Below are 26,724 nucleotides of genomic sequence, written 5' to 3' on the forward strand. Positions count from 1 at the left end.
TTTAAGGTAAATGCCCTCAAATGCAATATTTCTCAAAAAAACAAAACAAAATACCCTACAAGATATCTGGATTGTGGCTAATGTTGTGCGCACACGGCTTCACAAACCAGGAGCAGGAGTACACTGGCTGCAGAGTAAATGGGGGTATCTACCCAGGCTGCGGGCATAGGCCTCTCTCTGCAGACAGTCACAGAATCATGGAACTGTAGGGCTGGAAGGGACCCCGAGGGTCATCTAGTCCAACCCCCCTTAATGCAGGAATCACAGCTAGAGAATCAAGATGGCCATCCAACGTCTGTTTAAAAACCTCCTGTGAAGGCGAGTCCACCACCTTTGAAGGTGGTGTGTTCCACTGTCAAACCGTTCTTACTGTCAGAAAGATCTTCTTTCTGCCCAGAAGTGGAAAGAAGAGGACGTACCAACGAAAGAAGAATGGAGGACTAAGATGATAGACTATGCTGAAATGGCAAAACTTTCTGGGTAAGATCAGGCACCAAGATGAAGAAAAAATGTAATAATGAATGGGGATTTTTTAAATAGATTATTTTAAAGAGCACTGTAAAAATGTGGAAGCATTAGCAGGATTGTTGTAGCATTTATAAACTGAAGGTAGAATTATGATGTGAAAAATAATCTGAAATTAAGTGGAAATACTATTAGATGCATGGAAAATAAAGGGGGGAATGGAAATTGGTGAGGGGGGTCAATCAATGCAAATTTGGATTTGATATGTAAGCTTACGAAAACTGTTATCAGAAAAAAATGAAAATATTATAGATATAGATGGGGATGTGGGTGGCACTGTGGTCTAAACCACCAAGACTAGGGATTGCCGATCGGAAGGTCGGTGGTTCAAATCCCTGCGGCGGGGTGAGCTCCTGTTGCTTGGTCCCAGCTCCTGCCAACCTAGCAGTTCGAAAGCACACAGTGCAAGTAGATAAATAGGTACCGCTCCAGCAGGAAGGTAAACGGCGTTTCCGTGCGCTGCTCTGGTTCTCCAGAAGCGGCTTAGTCATGCTGGCCACATGACCTGGAAAAACTGCGGACAAACGTCAGCTCCCTCAGCTAGCAAAGCAAGATGAGCGCCGCAACCCCAGAGTCATCCGCGACTGGACTTACGGTAACTGTCAGGGGTCCTTTACCTTTTTTATAGATGATATAGATATAGATATAGATATAGATATAGATATAGATATAGATATAGATATAGATATAGATATAGAGATATGAAAGTTCTTCTTTCTAAGGTTTTGTCAATCAATCAATTTTTATTAAGGCAAACAGCCAGCACATTCCTAAGGTTTTGTCAGAATCTCCTCGCTTGCATTTTGTATCCATTGGCTCAGGTCCTACCCTTTGCAGCAGCGGAAAACAAGCTTGCTCTCTCTTCCATGTGACAGCCCTTCAGGTATTTGAAGATGCTCCCCTTCAACACATTTAGCTCCCCTTCAACACATCAGCCCAAAGACCCAGCAACCACCTTCCAACCTGCACACACACACACACAGAAGATGCACACATCTCTTTTGGTTTACTCACCGCCTTAGACTTTCACAGAGGCTGGAGGCATCATGAGTTGATTTACTCTGCAAAGCAAGAGGGGGAGGAAAGGTATCAGCAAGTTCCAAAAATAAAAAAAACACAGAAACTTTAGACACAGACCCTGACATCGAGAGCAGCCGTCACTGGATGCTCAGCCAGCCAATGCTGAAGCCCATCCTGCTGGCTCACTTGTCATTTTTGGACAGGTGAGCCATTTGTGGAAGAGAAAAAGTAAACAGGCAAGCGGAAACGGCATCGCCCAGGTGCGCTGGGCATCCCTCCCACGGTGGCCATGCAAGAGTCGCACTGCTCCCACACTGGGAACAGTCAAAGACCCAGCAGCATAAACTCCCCAAAGGTTTCTGCAAGCGATGTCACCCCTTCTTTAGCTGGGGGAGATGGTTGTTTTTGTACAGCGCATGTTGATAAGCCATCTTTAGACGACTCCCTGACTGTCATCCATCCATCCCCTCTGGCAATACAACAACATCTGCCTATTTCCTGTCCTTTCCTCACTCCCCATTATCTGTTTGTGAGAAAGGATAACAAGCACAGCGTGCCAAGCAGGGGTCTCGGATTACTGGCACAAGATATTAGAGGCAGGGTTGTGTGTGTGTGTTTAATAAAATGGCTATAACACTTTTCTAAAATAAAGAGAGAACAGAAGAGAAAAATCGGACGACAGGCCAGCGTACAGGAATAGAAAACAGAAAACCAAACCAGCCGCTCAATAAAGTGAAAAAAACAAGATGGCTTTGTATTAAAGTTAGAAAAAGCTAAAACAACAACAACCCCAAACTTCAAATTTTTAAAAAGAAGACCACCACACATTTGGCGCCCGGTCTAAAGCAATGCTGTCCTTGAGAAAGGCCTCCTTTGCCTGGGCTGCTTGAACCTGAGCACACAAAGCACAATTCCTGCTGGCATTGCCCCTCAAGGGCTTGGGTGCTGTCAGGTGTTGGTGTGGTTGCTCGAGAGCAAACAGGCAAGACTCCGACCTGTCTTTCCCAGCTTTACTATTAGTCCAAAATATTTACGGTGAATTGCGTCGCAAGTTCATGTCTGGCTCAGTCGCTAGCAGAATCTGGGAGTGGCCGGTCCTTGTACCTCCCCCCAGCATAACAGCCGTGTGACCCCCATCCTTCTCCTCCCCTCTCTGCGCCGAAACCTACTGCGCAGAGTGGGCACTGGCAAAGGGGGGCTCCCCCCCCCCCGCTTTGCACAGGCTCCGTGTTGAGGATCTCCCTATCATCTCCTGGTCCCTGCACCTCCTCCCCACTGGAGGCGGGGCTTTCCTCCTTGCCAGAGGAGGAACTGCTTTGCAAGATCTTCGGAGGTTCCCTATAACACAACTGCCCTTCCACCTCTCGCCTCTGAGCTGATGGCAGTTCCCTGACAGGTGCTCTAAGGGAGGGAAGCATGCACTGCTTGGAGTGGGGGCTTTGTGAGCTGTGGGGGCCCCATGGATGCTTCCCCTGGACACCCTTTGCAGCACAGACTGCGGTCGCTGCCTCCGTTATGAGAAGGGCTGGGGAGCCAGTGGCCCTCTAGGTGCTGCCAGACCACGACTCCCATCCTCCTTGACCATAAGCCAGGCTGACTTGGGAAAACAGGAATTGGAAGTCCATGAATATCTGGAGGGTCACAGATTCCCCTGCCTGGCTGTAAAGGAACAATTTGAGGGCCATAAGGCCTGCCTTGTACTCGAGGTGAGCCTGATGAACACGCTCCAAATAATAATTATTATAATCATATTCCCAAGCTTGGAAATATTGCCTGCTGCTCTTATCACCCCAAGAGTGCCTGCTTACCCACCAATGGTTCAGGCTTTCTGGGTTGGAACAGGGCTGTAGTGTCTCAGGCCATATCTCTGCCTTATAGGGAACCTCAGGCTCAGGGGCAAAATATGGCCCCCAGACCCCTCTGACCGGCCCTTGGGAACTCTTGTCAAGTGCTTCTGCATGGTCAAATGTCACCAGGCTTCTCGGTTGCCTGGATGAAGGATGCAGAGATGTGCTCTGCCTTTTTCGTGGTCCTAATGAGCACAGCCTCCTGTACAAAGAGTCACACCTGTTGCCACACCCACCAGTAGTGTGCCATCCCCAAGTTTTTTTTTTAAAAGCCCATTCCCATTATAGAATTAGAACTTCATTGAAAGCAGCTCGGATTGGTTACCTGAGAGCCTTACTATAGCTCCACGTGGGATGCCTTATTTAAGTTCAATTTAAAAAGCGACAAATAAGTGCAGTAAATAACTAAAAACAAGCCTGTTCCAACCTACTGGGGACAGATCTCCTTTATAAATAGCCCTCCCAAACAAATCTATTTTTCTTGAGATTGCAGATCTTTTTGTTCATTAAAGAGGAGGAGGCAGCGACATCCTTTTCTGCTATTTTCTGAAAGGAAATAAGCTGCCATTGTTTTCTTTTTAAAAAAAAAAAGTAGCAGAAAAGTAGAGAAAAATGAGATCTTGGAATTCGGAAAAGCTCTTTGTCCGCTGTAACCTTCTGCAGGGTTTTTTTTGTTTTGTTTTGCTTTTGGAAAACATCCCTGTCCTGTTGCCTGCTCCACCTTCTCACTCACTATAATATAGCTTGCTGCTTGCAGGAATCCGCAGTGTTTAGTCCAGGACGGACTAAAACTCATTCCACAACCTTTGCAAACTTCTACAATTAAGGAGGGTTTGCAGCAGCGCTATTTTATTCTTGCCTACCTGCTCCAAAATGAGTCATTCAATTATTTCTAAAGGTATTTTAAAAAGGGATGTAATTTGATGCCCGGAAAGCTTTCCTGGAGAACCCTCAGGGCGTCTTCGTGCTTCTATGCCCCTTCTACTGGAAAACCACTTGTTTCAGCGGGACGCTGCAATTTCCCCATATGTCACCAGCCTGCATTTTTACCCTTCCACGTGTCCCCTCCTACCACTGTCTTACTTTCTACGGCACTGGGAAGAAAGCCAAAAGCAGCATCAGGTTCATTGTAGGAACTTCAGGTGAGCCCTGGCCCAGGGATGGGATGCGTAAACCTTTCAACTGCAGTTTTGCTTCTCCACGCTTCCACACCTCTTTGCCATTTTTAAAAGTCCTCAGGAAAATTCACCAGCATTTTAGTGCAAATTTCTCCCATGCACATTTTTGTACTCAATTCTGCCAAATATAGGAATTTTTGTCATGCATTTTCCTGCAGCATAATGCATTTTGTGCATTACTTCCACTCATACATGCATTTTAAAACGCACACTTATGTGCATGCGTTTTTAAAATGCGTTGTTTTTTTAAAAAAACAGGATTATTTTAGGGCTGGGGAATCTGGCACGCCACAAGTTTTTGGACTCCAATTCCCATCAGCCACAGCAGCAAGGCTAATGGTCAGGGATGATGGGCTTTGGAGTCCAGCATCATTGGAAGGCTACCCCTCATCTCCCCAATGAATCTGCTAAAGAAAAGTGAAATTTGACCATTGAGTAGGTTTGGGAAAAGGCCTGGGCTGAGTGAGCTAAAAATATTCCATCTAGTTACATATTGCTTGATAAGCAATGACAGTGACTCCAAGCCTTTAAGGGAGCTGGCTGTGCTTTAGGAACCAAAGGCCGGTTTGCTCAAAGGAAAAGTCACAACCGATTAGGCCACTTGAAAACGTTAGTGCAAGAATGAGAGAGGATGCTGTTCCTGAACAGATCTGGGAGACTCGTGTGTTGAAGGCCAGCCAGGGGATTGGACATATTGATGGAGGATAAGAGGGCCTTACCAGCAGTCATCTGTTACGAAGGGATAGACAGAATGGTGTGGCCGCACCCTTGACTTTATGGAGTTTTTTTTTGAAGGAGTCCTTTATTTCAAAGTCAACTTACAAAGCATAGGTTATTAAATTGGCTTGTGCACAGTTAAGATTAACCACAGTTTAGCATTCAGATGCAACACTAAACTGGAGTCAATCAAAAACGGAAGTGAGAGCTTCCCGACTCATGGCCATGCTGGAGGAGTCAAGGGGAGCACATGAGTCCAAGACTTGCCTTGGCTCATTCTAAATAACTGGTTGTGTTTGAGTGCTACACTAAACAACAGTTCATCACATCATCCCGATGTGGCCAGCTACTCAGCCCTGATTTGTCTCTTTCTGCCACTGCTATCTCCAATGCTTCTCTCAAGGTTTTTACCTTCCTGGCCTGTTTTGCTTCAACAATTTGAAGGGGAGAAGTATTCAGGTCTGTCGTCTAGCTCCTTTTCCTTCCAGAGGAAAACCCGGGAGGATAAAAGCCAGCATTAAAAAAGAGAAGAAAATCAATAGCGTTCCCTTGTCTCTTCCCCAGGCAACAAAGCGTCAAGGGCTCTTCATTAAGCAACCAAGTGTTGAGAGAGAGATAAAACTCCAAAAGACAAAACTGCCCTACACTTTCAGCAATTAGGACTGAAACTGAAAGCTTGCCATTCTCCTCCTTATAACGGTGGATTTGCACACGGGCAACCTATATACCAGGTCCCTGCAAGAAAGTTGTTCTACTCCAATTCCCATCAGCCTAAGCCAGCAGGGCTAAAGTCAGGGCTGATGGGAGTCATAGTCCAAGGCTAGATAGCTCAGTCGGTAGAGCATGAGACTCTTAATCTGAGGGCTGTGGGTTCAAGCCCCACGCTGGGTGAAGAAATTCCAGCATAACAGCTTTCAACAAGCAGAGAGTTGCCATTTTGCATGGAGGAGCAGTCCATACCATGAACCCCTTCTGACCTGTAGTGGCACAATGCGAGGCAGAACTCAAAGAGAACTAGCCCCTAGAGTCCGAAACCATCAATGGCTACCCCAGTCCTGTGATAAGCCCTTCTCACCTTGCACAGCCTAACTGGTTGCAAAACAAAGATCTCCCACCTCCAAATCATCTGCCCTAATCTAAAGGATGCACTCGTCATCGCTCCTCCACACTTGTAAAAGCTGCTAAAAGCCTGCCAATATTTCTGTCACACAGGAATATTTGCAAACATGCTGAGAGAGGGGAAATGTCAAGATTGTGTGTGCGCGCGCTTGCAACTGCTTTTGAAGCTGTTGTGCCACATTTTGGTACATCGCAAATATAAAATATTCTGCAGTTTACTTTCCTGGGTGACACCAGATTAAATGCAATGAACTCGGGAACTGGGGCAAATCAGCCTGTTGTCTGAGCTTGAAATGGGCCCTCGTCTCCTGATATCTGTGAAAATGAGTGTTGCATACAGTACATAACCCACAAATGGTTGGAGGTCGCTGGCATAGAACATCTCAAGGCAACTTTAAACAGCTCTGATCATAGCTGGACATTTTAAGCATTTGCCCCAGGTATGTTCCACAGAGCTACAAGCCATCTCTATGCTTCATTTACATACATCAATACTTAAAAAACCCCAACACTTCAGGACTTTTGAAATACCACTTCGAAACTTAAAAGACCGTTTTGATACCACTTGTCCTTGTTTTAATGGCAGCTGGAAGATTTTTAGTTGATCAGGCTGCTTAACAAAGATTTCAAACTTTCTGCTTTATGTGTGATTTTTATACTGAATTTGTCTACATTCTTCTGTGTTGCACTTTTATTTCTGCTTTAAACCTAACTGCTGTATAACAACTAATACCAGTGTACTGGAAGAAGCAAAGATCACCAGTGCTGAAGCAATGATTTTTCAACATCAGCTTCATTGGACTGGTCATGTTGTGTGGATGCCTGCTTATCGCCTTCCAAAGCAACTACTCTATTCCGAACTTAAAAATGGAAAGCATAATGCTGATGGCCAACAAAAGAAGTTTAAAGACTGTCTCAAGGCAAATCTAAAAAAATGTAGTATAAACACTGACAATTGGGAAACGCTTGCGAGAGCTCCAATCGGAGAACAGCCTTTACCAAAGGTGTCATGGGCTTTGAAGACACTCGAACCCAGGACTCAAGGGAGATACGTGCTAAGAGGAAGGCACGCTTGGCAAATCCACACCATGATCAACTCCCGCCCAGAAACCAATGTCCCCACTGTGGAAGGATGTGTGGATCCAGAATTGGCCTCCACAGTCACTTACGGACTCATTGTTAAAACTGTGTTTATGGAAGACAATCTTACTCAGCTACAAGTGATCACCAAAGATGAAGCAGCAGTAGCAGCAGCTGTATAATGTTTAGGGAACTTACATTATGAAGGCGCAGGCAAATGCAAGTAACACCTTAACCTCTCTATAATTGGAAGTGTGTGAGAGAGAGAAAGAGAGAAAGAGAAAGACAGGGAGAGCATCTATCTTTTCATCCACTTGTCAAGCGCTCTTATAACTGTGATTATAGGGCAGTCAAGAGGTCTTAAGGGACACTCCATCTTAACCCTAGGATTTTGAAACAAGCAGCCTTTCAAGCCCCAACCTGTGCAGGCCAGCATGCGCTCAGAATGCGATACCCAGATTAATTCATTAGCGAAGCCTGAGACCTTCGACCCCTTGTGTCCCGGCCTCGCTTATGATAAATGGGTTTAATCGAAAGCTTATGCGCTGGAACCTATGATCAACGAATAGGTCCGCAAACCACTTACATGCAGCCTTTTTCCAGGCCTGCCATTGGTGGGATAAATCAGGGTCTTGCTCTGAATCCAATTGGGGAATACACATATCGACAAATGATTCTGATTTCCAGGTAGGATTTTAGACACAGAGGGGGCTTTCTGGAAGGTATCCGCTGCTACTGGCTACACTTCTCTCTCTTTTTTGCTTACTGTACTTTTCCATGTATAACACACCCCCATGTATATTTTGGGGGACTCAAAATTAAGAAAATTGGGGGGATTGCCCTGAGTTATTGAGCTTTTTTTGGGGGGGGGGATTGCCTGGCCAATTCTGCCAGTAGCACACATTGCAGAAGCCAACAATAGTCAGCCCCCTCGCCACCAGCAGCCGCCAATCACCCGCCCAATTGACGCAACAACAGCCAATCAACAGCAGCTCTCGCCGCAGCCACCAATCACCAGAAATATCGCCACAAACAACCTCCTACTTGCGGCAACAACCAATCACCCGTCCCCACTCTGAACTGCCCATGTATAAGACGACCCCAATTTTTTTAACATTATTTTAACAGGAAAAAACCTCGTCTTACACACGAAAAAAAGAAGAATGGTACCTGGAGACAATTCTTATCAGATTTAGGGGTGAAGTAAAATATCTGCTTTTAGACGTGTGAAGGAGATGCATCTTATAAGAGAGCTCAAATCGACAACAGCAAGCATAAAAGGAGGTTCTTTGTAAACAGAAAAATTGCAGCCCCTCCGGCACCTTCTCTGTGACTGGCTGGGAGGCCAGAGTCCCAGTTTGTAAGTCAATCAAACGGTGCAAAGAAGGACCTGACCATTGTTCTGAGAAAAAGAGAGACTGGAAAGAAGCATGTAAGTCAAAATAATTATAGCAAGTACTGCTAACAAGAGGAATCTGCGTCAGCATCTTTTTGGTGACGCAGTTCTCCAACCAGGCAACGTTTAAAAAATGCACATATTAGCGGAAAGTGTGCATAAAAATGAAAGTATTGGTGAAAACAATATAGAAAAATAACTTACAAAAATGCTATTTTGCACTTGCAAAAATATGTACAGTACATTAGTCCAAACTATACACAAAAATGTGCTTATTAGGAGAATCACACAAAATGCTACTTTTTTTATGAGAATTTTTTTTTTTAAGTATCACAAATTGCTGCAGAAATGTGTTGGGCTGAACTAATTATTGGAAAAATGAAAAACAGAGAGAAGCAAAATGGACAGATCCTTCCACCCCTAATGCAGGGAGATTGCCTGCTGAATAATACCTCCTAGCACAGTCAGAATGGAAAGAGGAAGGATGTCAGAAGGGAGACAGAAAATAAAAATAGACAGGTTGGTACCAGAGCGTCTCTCTAGAGAGAAAGCGCAGAGGGCAGAGTTTGGATGCCTCTGGTTTTCAGAAACAAAATCAGCCGGAACACTCCTCAGAAGACTCAGCCTGGACTAGATAGCACTGAGGATCTACCTGGCTGAGATCAAGGAAGTAATCTACCACATATCTGCCCGTTGCCAGGAAGGGGATGGAGAATGTGATCACAGGGACATAAGAAGATCCTGCTGGATGAGCCCATCTAACCCAACATCTTGTTTTCACAGAGGCAACCCAGATGTCTACAAGAAACTGGCAAAAAGGAGGTTCTTAGGTTGTGGGGGGGAATCAAAACTTCTGAGTTCAGAATCAAGTATGAAGACTGGTCAGGGAAAGGAGGAATGCCAGAGATTTTATCTGCTTGCATAATTTCAGTTTGATATTTGAGCTCCTTCGAGGCGAAGTGGTAAACACAAAACACCCCCTTTCTGGACCCTGTAACCAGCAGTGACGTCAAGAAATCCTTGGCAAACGCCAATTCCTGACTGCAGAGGCAGCCAGAAAGGCATTTGGCAGTGACCTCTGTGAGTTACATTTTAGGGTTACAGTTCTCTGATTCAGGCGCCCGCAAAAAAGGACTCTTCAAGGAACCATTGGAAGCTGGCCACAAGTCTCCCCCCCCCCCCGCAACTTACTAACACATGTTGCGCTCCTTAAATCTCATAAAGAGATTATCATCTTGCTCTTTCCAGGAGAGACATTGCTAAAGGACTCACGGCGCAGTCTGATGACAAATACCTACATTAAAATGTGCATATTCTTATCGGCATGTCTTGATGACTCTGGGAAATTAACAAGGCCGGGCTGGGCTGAGGTCCCACCAGCACTGCAATGTTTGCAGTTGCCTTATAAGTAAAGGGTTTTTCTTTGGAAGCTTAAAAGCAGTTCAATAAAGGTATTGTAAAGCTGGAGAAGGTTCTGAAAAGGGCAACCAGAAAGATCAAGGAGATGGAGTGATTCCCTTTCAAAGAAAGGTTGCAGCATTTGGGAATTTTGAGTTTAGCAAAAAGGCAAGAGATGACACAGTAGAAACTTATAAAATCATGCATGACGTGAAGAAAGTAGACTGAAAAACCTTCTTCTCTCTGTCTCCTAACACCAGAACTCGAAGACCTCCAATGAAGCTGAATGTTGGAAGGTTCAGGAGAGATAAAAGAAAGCCCTTCTTCACACAGTGCCTAGTTAAACTATGGAACTCATGTCCACATGACGCAGTGATAGCCACCAACTTGGAGGGCTTCAAAAGAGGGTTGGGCCAGTTCATGGAGGATCAGCCTGTCAATGGCTAGTAGCCATGAATGCTATGTTCTGCCTCTACTGGAAACCACAGGAGGGGAGAAGACTGCTCTTGTGCTCCTGCTTCCCAGTTTCCCACATGCATCTAGTTGGCCACTGTGAGAACAGAATGATGGACAAGATGGACAATTGGCCTGATCCTGCAGGCTCTTTTTATGGTATTAAAAGCGGGTTGGGAAGGGTAGAAGATTGGGGACCTCCAGTAAAAGACCCTGGGATTGTGACCCCTGGGCCACCCACCAACAACGGCCCTGCTCTCAGGCAAGAGATCCCAGAACATATACAAAAATGCATATTTTAGGGTAAAGTCCCCACAAGTATACAAAGTATGCAAGTATGTCTTGCATTGAAAAAGACATCTTCACTATACAGCTTTCATTTTATGCTGAAGATACACCTCTTTTCCCTGGTCTTTCGCGCTTGAGATGATGGGCTCCATAATCCACACAAGGTGACCAAAGCTACTTGACATCTCAGATCGCATCCCTGAAACCCTGGAACCTTAGTGTTCTGTGCATCTAAAATTATTATTATTAATTATTGTTGTTATTAGGTTGATTGGTAATCTTGTGCAATACTTAAATTTGCTAAGTGGAGGTTGGTGGACGATGCTAGAGATCTGTAGGGATTTATCTAGGCAAGAGGACTTGTGGAAATGTTGCTTGTACAGTGGTGCCCCGCAAGACGAATGCCTCGCAAGACGAAAAACTCGCTAGACGAAAGGGTTTTCCGTCTTTTGAGGTGCTTCGCAAGACGAATTTCCCTATGGGCTTGCTTCGAAAGACAAAACGTCGGGTGAGTTCTTGCGAGTTTTCCCCCTTCCCCCCCTTTTTCTAAGCCACTAAGCCGCTAATAGCCGCTAAGCCGCTAATAGCTGCTAAGCCGCTAAACCACTAATAGCGCTAATCCGCTAAGCCACTAATAGCCGTGCTTCGCAAGACGAAAATACCGCAAGACGAAGAGACTCGCGGAACGAATTAATTTCGTCTTGCGAGGCACCACTGTATAGAAAGCTCACTCTCTAACCAGGAGACCCTGTAGCATATTTATTGTTGTCATCATTGCTAAGGGTAAAACGCCTAAACTTTCTTGAAGCTTTTATAGAACAATGCAAAACAGGACAAAGCAGAGTTATGATTCAACACCTGCGAATCTGAAGCGGACTGGAGACACACAGATCTGGCCGCCCCTTATCCCTGACCCCAACCACAAAAGAAGTATTCCTCCTTTCTTCAGCGGAGTTGCGTTGTAGGAAAAGAACAGGCTCGTTAGAATTAAAAGAGTCGGGATCCTAAATGCAATAGTGCCAGTGGCGGTGCTCAGCTGCAGGGAGTGCACGGGTGTCGTGACACAGAAATTCATGCAGTGCTATTGCAAAGCCTTCCAGAGCATTTGATCTCAAGCAGAGAAGGGGAAACAGGGGCCCGCAGGACAGTGATGGACTCCGACACCCATCAGCCCCAGCCAGCATACCCAATAGCCAGGGATGATGGGAGCTGTAGTCCATCAACGTCTTGAGAGCCACAAGTTTCCTATCCCAGGTCTAACGAATGACAAAGCACATGCTTTCAGAAGGTTCTCGCCTCCTTCCTCTTCCACAGTGTAGCAGCTTTGCCAGCTCTCCCTGTGCTCCGTAATTGACTTAATGTCACGGTTTCATAGCCAGGTTCTCGCTATCGTTTGCTCCATGCTGTTTTTGTTTATTGTTTCAAATTGCAGGAGGCTGGCAATGCTGCATTCCTTCTGAGCAAGCAGCTAAGGTAAAGGCTGATCTACAGTTCTGCTGGCAAAGAGGAAACCCATCATATATGTAGATATTTGAGAAATCTCCCCGAAAGGGAAAGAAAACCAGGGTGGGTTGGGGGGGGGGGAGACAACAACCCAGGGAAGCTTGTGGAATAATCTGCTATGAAGGTTTCCAAGGAAAAGTGGACAGATATCCCACCAAACGTGGTAGGATGCCACAAAAAACATTGAATGTGCTTTTGAATCCAGAATGCAGCTTCCTAAGAACGTCAGATTCCCTCTCAAAAACAGTTGGCAAAGATGAGAGTCCTCATGGTTTTCCAGCAGGCATGTGATGCCTGCTGAAATTTCAGAAAGCAGAGGAGTGGGGAGAATAAGGTTTTCAGTGGGGGGTGCTTCAGGACCCCACATTAGCAAAACTGGATTAAATAATGCAAATTTGCTCAAGTTGAACAAACTGCGTAGCTCACAGAACCGAGCCTCCTCCCCAAGCAGAGGATTCCGTTAATGTATTTATTTATTTAAAATGACCTTAATGTAAAGTTTTAATGTCAGCTCTGGACGAACGAAGAGGCCACATGATGAGAACGGTTGCCATGCCAGCCACCCAGAGCCACAAAAGGATTGGGGTGGATTATAGGTCTAAACTCATAATGCATTAAAAATAAATACACGGCTATCAAAATCTGCCCAAAAATGTATCATATAACGTAAGAGCAGATCCACAAACATGCCTATGGAACCACATGTTTTGGAAACAGCAGCCCGCAAGAAGCAGCTTGGTCCAAAAAATAAAAAACCAATTTCCCAGCAGAAACGAAGTTTAGATTTCTATGTGTTTTCTTTTGGCGCTGAAAATATTTACATATATGGTGGGTTTTCTTCCCCTTTCCATCTCCTGGCCAGTGAGTAGAAGCTTTCTTTTTTTCCTTTAAAGAAAGAAGACAAAAACACACACCAACTAACCCCAAGTTGTAGCGGTCATGTGGCTGTGTCTTCCGAGTTACTGGAGGTGCCCGTGGCGAGGCGGTCCAGATCCGTGCTGAAAAACACGCAGCTCCAGGTTGGTTGGGTTTCACTTTTAACAAGCCCCCCCAAAGGCTCAGCAGAGATAATTACCGGTATCTTTTGAGGAGAGGAGTGACAGGGCACTCAAGTATTATTTCATATTGTAAACAATATCTAGTCAGTCTCTCTCTCTCTCTCTCCCTCTCCCTCTCTCTCTCTCTCTCTCTCTCTCACACACACACACACTGTATTTGGTGTTGTTGTTTTTAACTGCATCTCTATCCCACCTTTCCTTTAAGCTCAAGGTGGCACAGTTTTTCTTCCCCACCTTATCCCCAAACAGCAACAACCCTGTGAGGTAGGTCAGGCTGAGAGACAGTGACTGGCCCAAGGTCGCCCACTGAGTTTCACAGCTCAGCAAGGATTTGAACCTTGGTCTCCTGGCTTCCGAGTCCAATTCTCTAACTGCTACACCATGATGGCTTATATTTCATACAGTAAACCTGCAGCTTGCACATTCAGCCTTATAGGTATGGCCGGGGGTGGGGAGTAATTAAAAGAAGAAGAAAAATGACTTTGGCAATCCTACCCGCCATTGCACCCAATGTGTTTTGACTATGATTTTGGCATGGAGCGTGATCCCCAGAACGTAACCCCCCACGTAAGTTGTCGGCTTACTGTATATTAGGTAAAGGTAAAGGGACCCCTGACCATTAGGTCCAGTCGTGGGGTTGTGGCGCTCATCTCGCTTTACTGGCCGAGGGAGCCAGCGTCCAGCTTCCAGGTCATGTGGCCAGCATGACTAAGCCGCTTCTGGCGAACCAGAGCAGCGCACGGAAATGCCGTTTACCTTCCCACCAGAGCAGTACCTATTTATCTACTTGCACTTTGACGTGCTTTTGAACTGCTAGGTTGGCAGGAGCAGGGACCAAGCAACGGGAGCTCACCCCGTCGCGGGGATTTGAACCGCCGACCTTCTGATCAGCAAGTCCTGGGCTCTGTGGTTTAACCCACAGCGCCACCTGTGTCCCTGTATATTTGAGCCGAGCTAAAATGGGTGGTATGATCCTTCTGAACATTTCCCATACTCCTTGGCAAAGGCTCTAGCCTGCTGTTTTCTGGGTCTAAATGGCACCCCTTGTTTATATCCTGCCTTTCCTCTGTGCAGCTCAGGGTGGCAAACGAGGTTCTCCCCCATCCCACTTCAACCTCACAACAACCCTGTGAGGTAGGCCAGGCTGGCAGGTAAGTGACAGGTCCAAGGTCACCCAGTGAGCTTTATGGCCAAGTGGGTGGGTGAGATTTGAATCGGGGTCTCTCCATTCGTGTTCTGCCACACTATCTCACAGAGAAGCGGGGAGTGGAAGGAACCTGCCGGCCTCCTTACAGAGGCAAACAAGGCTGAGGCTCTCTTGCATTGACCTGCCCACCCCACAGCACAGTCAAACGTACGTGTCCGTTCAAACAGGCCCTTTTAAATTAATTAAACTGCCTCCAATCCAGATCTGGCTGTGACAACATTCCCCCCCTCCCCCTGCCTTCCAACACACAACATGAGCTTTTAACTTAATTAAAATTAAAAGGTGGTGGAGGGAGAAACAGCAGCTCTCTTATCCTATATTGAGAGCGGCTTCTGATATTCTGGAAGGTTGTAACACTTGCTGGATCGGGGCCACTGTAGATCGCACGTGGCCTGAAGGTTTAACTTGAGCCAAGCTTCTGAGCACATCCAGAGTTGAAAATGAATAACCCCAGCCCAGTCTTTAAAGTGTCGTATTAGGGGGCAAGGATTCCACAGCAAAGGGGTGCAGCTTCCAGATAATATTCAGTTCTGCTTCGCTCTTCTCTCTCCCCTCTCCTTATTTCTAACATTATGATGATTCCTAAATCAGTCAAGGACTGCCTATAGGCCTTCTTTCCCTTCCCTTCAATTATGACCCCAGTTGCTGCCTCATTATGCTCTCTTGCAGTCGCCAGGTATAAAATATGACCGAGATGCTGTGGTCTGCCAGAAGAGCTGGGAGTTCCAGCATTCCCTTCTTCAAATCAGATTTCCCGGTCTCAGAATAATGGGGCGTCTTTACAGCGAAGAGCTTGTTGTGCAGTTCGTCAAAGCTGCTTTTTCGAGATGGTGATTTCGAGCTTTGCGGAAAATCTCGGGCCCAGGAAGCTGGAAAGTCATTCCAAGGGAAGGGAGCTCGTGCCAGTTTGACAAGTGCCAGGACGGGGATCTTCCAGGCAGAGCACCAATAAACTGAGCCATGCTTATGCTACGAATAAAAACTAGTCAGAAGTCCATTTGGCTCCCAGGACTTGCTCCATCAGAGGCAGGCAGCACAAGGCCCAGGAACTGACAGAGGAGCAGGGGGCCACTGCCAAACTCCAGAGTCCCTTGGGCCAGGGGACGGGCTGTAGCTCAGTGATGGAGCAAATACTTTGCATGAAAAAGACCCCCCAGCATCTTCAGGGAGGGCTGGGAGAGAGACACACCTGCGAGAGCTGCTGCCAGCCAGAGCAGACAACACTGAGTTGGATGGACCAGTGGTCTGACTTGGTCTAAGACAACTTCTTATTTATATATATTTAACAAAATTCATATACTGCTAGTGATAAAAAACAACAAAGTGGCTTACAACAACCATGCACAGAACCACACAATAAAAAACCATGTACAAATTTGAAACCTGCTAACTATTATGGAAAGATGCATTATTCTTAATTGCCTGCATAAGGCAGCCTGATGGAAGAGAAAAGTTTTGGGACAGATGGGGCTTGCTGAATCTCTGTTGACAATACTGAGCCAGCGACACGAAAGGCTCCATTTCTTGCTGCCATCAAATGGGCCTCACCATGACCAACAGTGCTCCTGCAGATGTTCAATCCAGGATATAAGAGTACAGGCAGTTTCCTGAGGTAAATTATGTTCCTATGGAAAGGAGCTCACTCACAGAGGGAGAAGGCCTGAGGAGGTCATCACGCCCAGGTGCCCCCCAAAACCTGGGAACTGGCACCAGCTTGCCCCCCCAAACAGCCCTGGGAAATATAGTTTCGTGAAGGCACCAATCTTGCTTTGTTCAAGACCACTCTCCCTTTTCATGCACCATATTTTTCACTCTATAAGATGCACCAGACCACAAGACACACCTAGTTTTTGGAGAAGGAAAACAAGAAAAAAAATATTCTGAATCTCAGAAGCCAGAACAGCAAGAGGGATTGCTGTGCAGTGAAAGCAGCAATCCCTCTTGCTGTTCTGGCTTCTGTGATAGCCACGCAGCCTGCATTCGCTTCATAAGACGCACACATATTTCCCCTTACTTTTTAGGAGGGAAAAGTGAAGTCTTATAGAGCAAAAAATACGGTAACTGGGTTCCTTGATCAGGAACGGCGATGGTCAAATGGGTCTGAATCTCATCTGACTGCGTAGTGCGGACATGCTTTTTTCCCCACCGGCTATAGGGGGCACCAACCCAAAGCTGGCATATACAATATCATGTGCAAATGGCGGATACTCACTGTTGCTCTGCTTTGGCTCGGTCACTCAGGAAGAAGAGGGCCGTGGCTAGGAAAAACATCCCCCCCAGAACGACGACGAAAGGGCAGAGCATAAGTGCGTAGCCTAAGCTGAGGAATTCCCAGAGCGGCGATTCCTTTGTGCTCTGGCGAATCAGGTCAGAGATCTGGAGAGGAAGCAGAATTGGGGTCGGGGAGAGGGGGAGAGAAGTTAGCATCTTTCCGGGTGCAGTTTATTCAGTATGACAGCGATTGCTCGCTTGCAAAGATGTGTGGGACTCTTGAGAGATGTCAAGAGGGAAAGAAATACGATGGTTGCTATGATAAACTATCTCCTTTCCTCATTGTCAGTCAGAGTTTCCAATTGATATGCTTCCCTCCTGCTGGTCTGCAAGAACCCCTGCATGGAGGGCAGGAATAGCCAGGCTAGATTAGTCGTGGATAAGAGCAGGGAGTGTCACCCACAGCTAGGTAGTACAGCGCATGCGTGATTGAAGAGGGTCCCGGGTGCAAGCCCTGGTTTCCCCAGTGAAGAAGAAGACCAGAGAAATGATTTTGCCTCCTCTTCCCCCACTCCAGTCCTTGGTACTTTCAGACCCTCCAAGTGCCCCAATTTTCCAGGGACAGTTGCAGATTTACAGAAGCCATTCTGCTTTCTTATTTTATCCTGGAATGTCCCGTTTTGCCTTAGGGCTTCCCTATTTTCATCAGGGAAATGTTGGAGGGTATGGAGTTATGCGACCCCCGAGCCAAGGAGATAAGTTTAGAAGACATCTGAAGGCAGGCCTTTTAAAAAAAAAAAAAAAAGTTTAATGTTTTATTATGCTTTATATAGGTTGGAAGTCGCCCAGAGTAGCTGGGCCAATCCAGTCAGATGGGTGAGGTATAAATAAATTAATGATGATGATGATGATGATGATGATGATAACAACAACAACAACAACAATAAGTAGTAGTAACTGTATAGGACACCCCTATTTTCATCAGAGAAATGTTGGAGGATATGCACTTTCCTTCCTTTGGTGGGGAGACATGGTTGCCTTGCAAATGAGAGTCAAGCCTCCCAACACATCCCTGACCCAGACACCCCAAAAATGCACTTACAAATCCAATCAGGTAAGGGCTCCCAGCATCTCCCAGAAGGTGTGAGGTGAAGCTTTGCAAAGCTACTGCAGTTGCCCGGCGTGTAGGAATAACCACGTACTGGCAGGGAGAAATATATTATTTATTATCATTGCATTTATATCCCTTCTTTCCTCCAATTAGCTCAACGTGGCATTTACGGACTCCCACTCTGCGTATTATCCCTCACCACTGACAGGCTCAGGGTGACCCAGTAAGCTTCATGGTCAAGTGGGGATTTGAACCCTGGTCTCCTTGGTCCTTGTCCAACACTCTATGGGTAAAGCATTTCAACAACCAGTCAGTCAAATGACTAGCCAACACTGGGATGTGCCATTTAGCACAAGCATGAATTTGGGGACCATGTGGTTACAGAAAAGAAAATGGAGGCAGAGCTGGCCTGATCTTGGTTGTACTTGTACCAATCTAAGAGTAGACCTACTGCAATTAGAGGCCTATACATTTAAAGATGTATCAAAACAACCATGGCTTCCCCCTGACTGCAGGAGAGAGACCCCCACAGTTGTGTGGCAAACCTATACAGTACTTGCCATGGACTGGCTGGATGGAGAAGGAATGGTGGGAGGAACCAGCTGGGGAACTCCCTAGGGATCGGTGGTGGGACGTTGGGTCCCTCAGTATTGTGAACACCCAAGGTAGGGAACCTGCAGCCCTCCCAGAGTACTGACTGGGTATTGGCCCACCCTCAGTACTGACTGACTGGGGTATTGGCCCTCCTTCAGTATTGACTGACTGGGGTATTGGACCACCCTCAGTATTGACTGACTGGGGTATTGGCCCACCCTCAGTATTGACTGACTGGGATATTGGCCCACCCTCAGTATTGACTGACTGGGGTATTGGCCCACCCACAGTATTGACTGACTGGGGTATTGGCCCTCCTTCAGTATTGACTGACTGGGGTATTGGACCACCCTCAGTATTGACTGACTGGGGTATTGGCCCACCCTCAGTATTGACTGACTGGGATATTGGCCCACCCTCAGTATTGACTGACTGGGGTATTGGCCCACCCTCTGTATTGATTGACTGGGATATTGGCCCACCCTCAGTATTGACTGACTGGGGTATTGGCCCTCCCTCAGTATTGACTGACTGGGGTATTGACCCACCCTCAGTATTGACTAACTGGGATATTGGCCCACCCTCAGTATTGACTGACTGGGGTATTGGCCCTCCCTCAGTATTGACTGACTGGGATATTGGCCCTCTCTCAGTATTGACTGACTAGGGTATTGGCCTTCCCTCAGTATTGACTGACTGGGATATTGGCCATCCCTCAGTATCGACTTACTAAAGTTAGTGTCTAACAACATCTGAAGGGCCAGAGGTGCCACATCCCTGCTCTGTAGCCACTGGGGAAATCTGTGGGGCCCTCTGGAAGTTATCAATCCATAATTCCCATCTGGAGGGCCAGAGTTTCCCCATACTTGTAGCAAAGGATGGTGGGTGGGTGCCCTTTTAAAGAGCACTTAGAAAATAAAAAAAACCCAGCCAAACATTAGTTCCTGCCCAAGTTTGGAAAATAAGTCAATTACAGGCCTGAGTGAACCAAAAGTGCACCACAGTAGCTGGCTCGCATATCCCTGCCAAAGATGGCGGCAGGTTGGCTAAGCCAGGAAGCAGAGCGTGGGATCGCCCCGGTTGCTCCGAGCTGAGCTGCACACACAACTCAGGAAGCTGGAGGAAAGACCACAAGGGTTGCCCTGGCAAGGCCTCACCTCCTAAAATAGAGGCCTGGGGAAAGGGCTAGCGTTGCCACCAATGTCCTCTTCGCACCACAAAAAAAATGAGCAGAGCTATTCGTGGCATCACACAGGGCACCACTAAGCTGGCTCTGAGGGCCAGGCAGAGAGGCCTGGAGGGCCACATTGGGCGCCCAGCCCAGAGGTTCCTCACCCCATCCTTCTTAAGATTCCCCCATAATGGCAACAGGATGCTGAACTCTGCACCAGTGCAATTGCAACGTTATGGACTGTGTGTGGCCTTCACCAACACAGTTAAGAGCACTCCCCATGCCAGCTTACCATGAGTATGTCAGCAGTGATGGCCCAGTTTGAAAACAAGAGTGTCTCACCGATAAAAATGCAGACCTGTTGATGAAACACAGACAGCACCAATTGTTTAGTTTTTACCACATTTTAAGCAGATTTCGTAAAACAGTAGTACTCGCTCCCAACGCAGCCATATGCACAGCAATTTACTTTATTGCACTGCGAAATTGGGCTGCTTGTTTCCTTTTGTTTGGGAGGAAGATTGGAAATGTTCTTAGACAGATACTAGTCAAATTCTCATTAATTATGGTTGTGGGCGGAGTTAGCTGGAGGAGGGAGAATCTGTATATTGCAAGGAGAGAGATAAAGGGAGCTAAACAGCAGATAGAGAATATTTACTTTATTGATAGTATTTATGTATTCACTGTGAGTGTTTGCATAGTGAGTCAACGATTTCCATTGATCTCTATGGGAACATTTCTAATGTGTTCCTGACCACAGAATTTTGATCCCCAAATGACAGGAAAAACCCAGGAAAACCCTTGAAGGGGGAAAATGCTCTCTTATTTGTCTGATCTCTCCCCTCTCCCTCCCCACCATTTTTTTTTTTTTTTTTGGCAAAATGGATGCCATGGACCAGCAAAACACAAAAAAGTAAGGCTTCTTTAAGGCTGTTTACTTGTTTACAATACCACATGCGGGTCCAGATGTTTGGATATGTGAATCTCTGGTGCAAAGCTGTCAACTTTTCCCTTTTCTTGTGAGGAATCCTATTCAGAATAAGGGAATTTCCCTTTAAAAAAGGGAAACGTTGGCAGCTATGCTCTGGTGTGCAGAGCAAGGTTTGGGTACTAATTCCTCGTGCTTGGATAAGTGAATTCTCGTATAAAGGTTGTTGGGGTAGCGGGACCTTGGGAACTTGTGGACTTTCCTTCCTTGGAAGTTTTAAAGCAGAGGTTGGATGGCCATCTGCCATGGATGCTCTAGCTGAGATTCCTGCATTGCAGCGGGGTCAGACTAGATGACCCTTGGTGTCCCTTCCAACTCTACAATTCTATGATTTTATGACATGTGTGAAATTGCAATCAGGAACTTCAGTCTCTCCCCGTACCACCCCAAGCTGATTCATACATACATAGGCTCCCACAATGCTGCTCTTTGCCGCAACGAAGATCAGACAAGTGAAGATGGCTGAGCCCAACATCCCGACGGCGCAGACGAGGGGATCTGCCCGCTGTGTCTTCAAACGGCACCACTTGGTCGCGCCGGCCCCGGTGATCACGCCCAGAAATCCGGTGAAGCAAGTGATAGCTCCGAAGATCAAGCTAAGGGCAAGGAAGAATTCCAAAAATAGAGGCCTCTCTCACTGATACGGGCATATTTTTATACACAGGAAGGTGAGAGGCAGGTGGATTAGCAAAGCAAAAGACATGAGTAAGATGTGCTAAACGGACATTTATGGGCGAAAACCCAAAGCAGGGAATTCATAAAATTAAGACGCTGGCTCTGAGGACAGTCTGGACGTTTTCCATGGGAATCTGCGGTTCTCAGGTGACTGAACCTTGGGGGAGGGGAAGGACCTTTTTCTGAAGGGCGGCAATCTGTAACTGCATTTTAAAATTAACCTGGTTCACTTATGTGCTCTGTCTTTCACAGGAGTCTATCTCTACTTTTTTCTTTTCTTCCTTTTTGGTGACGCAGTGGGGCAAGACACGTACAGTATATCAGGCCCAGGAAATCCTTTTATAAAATTTATTTATTTGGTTTTTGGAATTATAATTTTACAGTCACATAGTCAACGTAAAAATCAAGATTCCAAGAAATCTCTTTAACTTCCCTCCCCCGCTTTGTGGGTCCTATTGTTAATCATTTCCTCCTGCATCTTTTATGATAATCCAAATCTCTTACCTCTCCATTGTGTCTAAAATTCACTATTAAACTACAAGTTATATTCCAATCTTACGAACGATTTTAACCGTTTACAATGGTCTTTAAGAAAATTATAAATTTTCCCCATTATCTATCTCTACTTTCCACTCATTGCCCAACCTTGGACAAATCCCTGATCCCTCAAGTTTGAGTTCCTCCAACATTAAACAGGAACCCCCCTCTCTCAGTGGGTTGGCATGACAGCAAACCTGTCCAAAGCCAGTAAAAGGGCTCTGAAAAACTGAAAAGGACTTTTATACAAAGTGATGAGCTGTTAGTAAAGAGCCAGTGTGGTTCAGCATTTAAAGTGTCGGACCTGGGAGACCAGGTTTCGAATCCCCCACTCGGGCACAAAGCTCAATGGGTGACATTGGGGGCCAGTCCCTGCCTCTCAGCCTAACCTACCTCACAGGATTGTTGTGAGGATGACCTGGGGAGGGGGAGAGCCATGTATGGCACCTTCGGTATAGGTAAAGGTAAAGGTACCCCTGCCCGTACGGGCCAGTCTTGACAGACTCTGGGGTTGTGCGCCCATCTCACTTAAGAGGCCAGGGGCCAGCGCTGTCCGGAGACACTTCCGGGTCACGTGGCCAGCGTGACAAAGCTGCATCTGGCGAGCCAGAGCCGCACACGGAAACGCCGTTTACCTTCCCGCTGGTAAGCGGTCCCTATTTATCTACTTGCACCCGGAGGTGCTTTCGAACTGCTAGGTTGGCAGGCGCTGGGACCGAGCAGCGGGAGCGCACCCCGCCGCAGGGATTCGAACCGCCGACCTTTCGATCGGCAAGCCCTAGGCGCTGAGGCTTTAACCCACAGCGCCACCTGCGTCCCGATACCTTCGGTATAGGGGCCACTATATATGGCAAACCTGCAGCTGAATGCAGGATTGGAATATCAATATGAAATCATATTGAAAATCAGAACTCCTATTAGAATAAACAAGCTCCGTTATAAATACTGAAATGCAATGTGTCACAGAAAAAGAAGTAAAAAGTTGGTTTAAAAGCGTGTGAAAGAAAGTAATAGAAGTGGAAAGAAATTGCAAGTGAGTAGATTGGAAGTCAAGCACAGGGTGGGAAAAGGAAGTATGTGTGGGATTGAGTGTGGGTATGTATGAATATTTTTAAGGATTGTATGAAATGTATGTTTGTAAATTCGTAATATGTATTAATGTTGAATTATTTTAATAAAATAAAAATTAAAAATTAAAAAAAAAAATTAAAAAAGAATTCATGAACTGACTCCCCAGAAATGCCTTATGATCCAAGGAGGGTGCTATCACTGGCACTTAAGAGAATCTTAGAGCTGGGACACTGGGAGTAGGGGACATCTAGCCCCACCCCACGCCGAATGCGAGACCGACAGCGCAGGCTGCCCCTTGCGCCATCCCTGCTAGACATAAAAGGAGCTCACCTGTCCTTGGTCCCGCAGGGCTGAGATGTGCAGGTCTCTGCGGTTTTTTGGACCACTTGTGCCCGGTGGAGGTAGAGGGGGATCCACATGCCCAGGGCCCCCGTGGCGAAGGAGACAGCCGAGGTAGCCAGAGAGGAAAAGACGTAGCTGCGGCTGAAGGGATAAAGGGGTTTTGGGGGGTGAGCCAAGAAGGGGAGGCTTCATATCCCATGAAGAGGAAGCTCTCGCTGCTTCCCCATAAACGATCCTGGAAAGTTTTGGTTTTAATTTTGTAATAGTACGGACAGAACATCAGAATGGACAAACCAATATAAGACGATAAAGCCATTCCAAAGAGCATGACGGGGGAAAGAAATGCACTGTGCATCTTCATTACACACTTTGAGAAGAATACAGTGGTACCGTGGGTTAAGTACTTAATTCGTTCCGGAGGTCTGTTCTTAACCTGAAACTATTCTTAACCTGAAGCACCACTTTAGCTAATGAGGCCTCCCGCCGCTGCCATGCCACTGGAGCACAATTTCTGTTCTCATCCTGAAGCAAAGTTCTTAACCCAAGGTACTATTTCTGGGTTAGCGGAGTCTGTAACATGAAGCGTCTGTAACCCGAGATACCACTGTACAGTGGTACCTCAGGTTAAGTACTTAATTCGTTCCAGAGGTCCATTCTTAACCTGAAACTGTTCTTAACCTGAAGCACCACTTTAGCTAATGGGGCCTCCTGCTGCTGCCGCGCCGCCAGAGCACGATTTCTGTTCTCATCCTGAAGCAAAGTTCTTAACCTGAAGCACTATTTCTGGGTTAGCCTGAATGTAACCTGTATGTAACCTGAAGCGTAACCTGAAGCTCATATATACACATATACATATATATATATATATATATATATATATATATATATATATATATGAATGACATATTGACATAAGAACATTAGAAGAGCCAGCCGGATCAGGCCAATGGTCCATCGAGTCCAGCATCCTCTCCTCACAGTGGCCAAACAGATGCCACTGTGGGAAACCAGCAAGCAGGTTTCACGCACTTTCCTGCTCCTGTGGCTTCCAGCACTTAGCATTCAGAAGCATTGCTACTAGCCATCGTGGCTAGTAAGGTAAAAAAAGGTAAAGGACCCCTGGATGGTTAAGTCTAGTCAAAGGCGACTATGGGGTTCTGGCACTCATCTCGCTTTCAGGCCAAGGGAGCCGGCATTTGTCCAAAGACAGCTTCCGGGTCATGTGGCCAGAATGACTAAACCACTTCTGGAGCAACGGGACATCGTGATGGAAGTCAGAGCGCACAGAAACGCTGTTTACCTTCCCACCGCAGTGGTGCCTATTTATCTACGTGCACTGGCGTGCTTTCGAACTGCTAGGTTGGCAGGAGCTGGGACAGAGCAACGGGAGTTCACCCCATCAAGGGGATTAGAACTGCTGACCCTCTGATTGGCAACCCAAGAGGCTCAGTGGTTTAGACCACAGCGCCACCCGTGTCCCATGCTAGTAGCCATGACTAGTAGCCATCAATAGCCCTCTCTTACGTCTGCAAAAAATCAGCAAAGAAACTTTGAATTAGGGGGTACAAAACTGACACAGGATGGAAACAGGCTGCATAGTTCTCTTACTTCCTTATCAAGGCCTTCATGTCCCTCAGCCACGAGGTCCGAGCCTTCAGCTGCGCTCCCAGCTGCTCGGCGTTGCCCCTCTTAGCAGCTGGAACAAATATTAAGATGAGTGTGCCGGTGATCATACCTAAAAGTGGGGAGACCTGGAGGAGAAAGAGGTGTGCGGTGTGAGGAACCAGGAATCAGAAACATCTAGAGCACACGGCCTGTTTTTTTTTTAAAAGGGCAGATGACTGGGGCAAAATGAACACCCAGCTTAATTGCAATCATCTTTAAGCGGTGCACAAGAAACTCAATACAATGGAAATGTTAAAAAAAGATGAGTTAAAAATGATACAATTGCAATTCAGTTAAATATGCTTGCTGGAATAAAAGATTCAGCAGACGCTGGATGTTCACAGGGAGGGATGGGAGACTGACCTTGACAGGAAGGGAGCTGCATAAAATTGGGTGTGCAATACTAAAAGCACAACTCCCTTAGTACGAGCTGTGTGTTCGAGCCACTGGGAACCACTAAGAGGGGCTCCCCGAAAGAGTTCAGCGATTAGGCTGGGATATAAAGAATTAGGTGGTTTCTTGGGGTATTCTGAATCAAAGTTGTTCAGGGCCTTGTAAGCTAGAACAAAAGCCTTGAACCACACCAAGTAGCAATATAGGCAACTGGTGTAGAGCTTTGAGCACCTGAGTTATGCGCTGCTGATAGCCTGGCCCCATCAACAGGCCAGGAGACCTGATTTTAGCACCCCACATCATTTACAAAAGCCACACCTCCCATCCCATAGTTTTCACCTTCCTAAAATTCCATCCACGGGAAAAGTCGCCCCTCCACTGGCAAGAGGCCAAGCGGAGTCAAAGGTTAGGAAACAGTTTTGCTGCCCTGTTTCCTGTTGGCTATTTCTTTTCTTTTTTTCTGGTCAAGCGCTCTTTGTGTCTGCTGTGTCCACTGCATGCTTAAAGTATTCCCTGCACATTTTTCAAGGTCCCCCAAAGTGTATAGAAGGAAATGGAGAAACCTTCATGCAGGAAAATGAATGCAAAAGGGAAACAATTATCCCTCCCACAAAACAAGAAAACATCCCTGGCTGAGTTTCATGGCAGCCAAGGGACAATTTGACTAAAGAGCAGGAGAGGGAACGGAATGATGCTGCGACCTTTCGTTTTCCTGTCCTGACAATAATCTACCTCAAGCCAGAAGCATCCGAAATTCTTCAGCAGATTTTTCCTCCACTTCTAGCAAAACAGTGGTCCAGGAAGCTATTTAGCCTGTAATGTTTCCCATGACACTGGCATGAGGGGAGCATTCTAATATTTAGCCAACCGAAAGGGTGCCTGATTCTCGTTTATTATTATTATCTTGGGCAAGTGTTGGAAGGGGCCTTGATAGTCATCCTGTCCCCCACTCCTGATGCAGGAAACCAGCTGCTGCAGTGCCCCTGGCTGATGGGATGCCCAGCTTGCCCTGTCACGAGGGTCTTCATAGTAATAGTGCCTTGTAATCTGCTGAAACCACGTCAGAAGAGGCTCTACGCGTGCACCAATGTTTGCAGGTAGAGCTTCTCTATGCTCTCCCTCGCATAGCTCTATGTGATAGCCAGCATGCAGGGACAGCCAGTGCAGTACCCCCCAG

At 46.5% G+C, this 26,724-nt stretch overlaps 1 protein-coding gene and 1 long non-coding RNA gene across 3 annotated transcripts in view; both read right to left on the minus strand.

The window, feature by feature from the left end:
- LOC307204356 overlaps positions 1–26,724 on the minus strand; it is a 181,362-nt gene that overhangs the window by 10,512 nt on the left and 144,126 nt on the right. The gene's annotated exons all lie outside the window — the stretch shown is intronic.
- Positions 1–26,724, minus strand: part of SPNS2 (SPNS lysolipid transporter 2, sphingosine-1-phosphate) — a gene marked incomplete at its 5' end in the record, with an annotated part of 94,830 nt that overhangs the window by 5,056 nt on the left and 63,050 nt on the right. Inside the window, 8 exons of one of the 2 annotated variants that reach the window (XR_013833508.1) lie at positions 1,540–1,586; positions 13,447–13,522; positions 17,002–17,165; positions 18,103–18,201; positions 20,169–20,234; positions 21,271–21,460; positions 23,478–23,630; positions 25,098–25,240. Coding sequence is in view for 1 of the 2 variants with exons in the window: in XM_079955671.1 (XP_079811797.1) it covers positions 1,544–1,586; positions 17,002–17,165; positions 18,103–18,201; positions 20,169–20,234; positions 21,271–21,460; positions 23,478–23,630; positions 25,098–25,240 (858 nt within the window). The remainder of the gene's footprint in view (positions 1–1,539; positions 1,587–13,446; positions 13,523–17,001; positions 17,166–18,102; positions 18,202–20,168; positions 20,235–21,270; positions 21,461–23,477; positions 23,631–25,097; positions 25,241–26,724) is intronic. The other variant, XM_079955671.1, reaches the window with a different exon arrangement.

Source organism: Podarcis cretensis (genome assembly GCF_951804945.1).
Source record: "Podarcis cretensis genome assembly, chromosome: 15".
Classification (NCBI taxonomy): domain Eukaryota; kingdom Metazoa; phylum Chordata; class Lepidosauria; order Squamata; family Lacertidae; genus Podarcis; species Podarcis cretensis.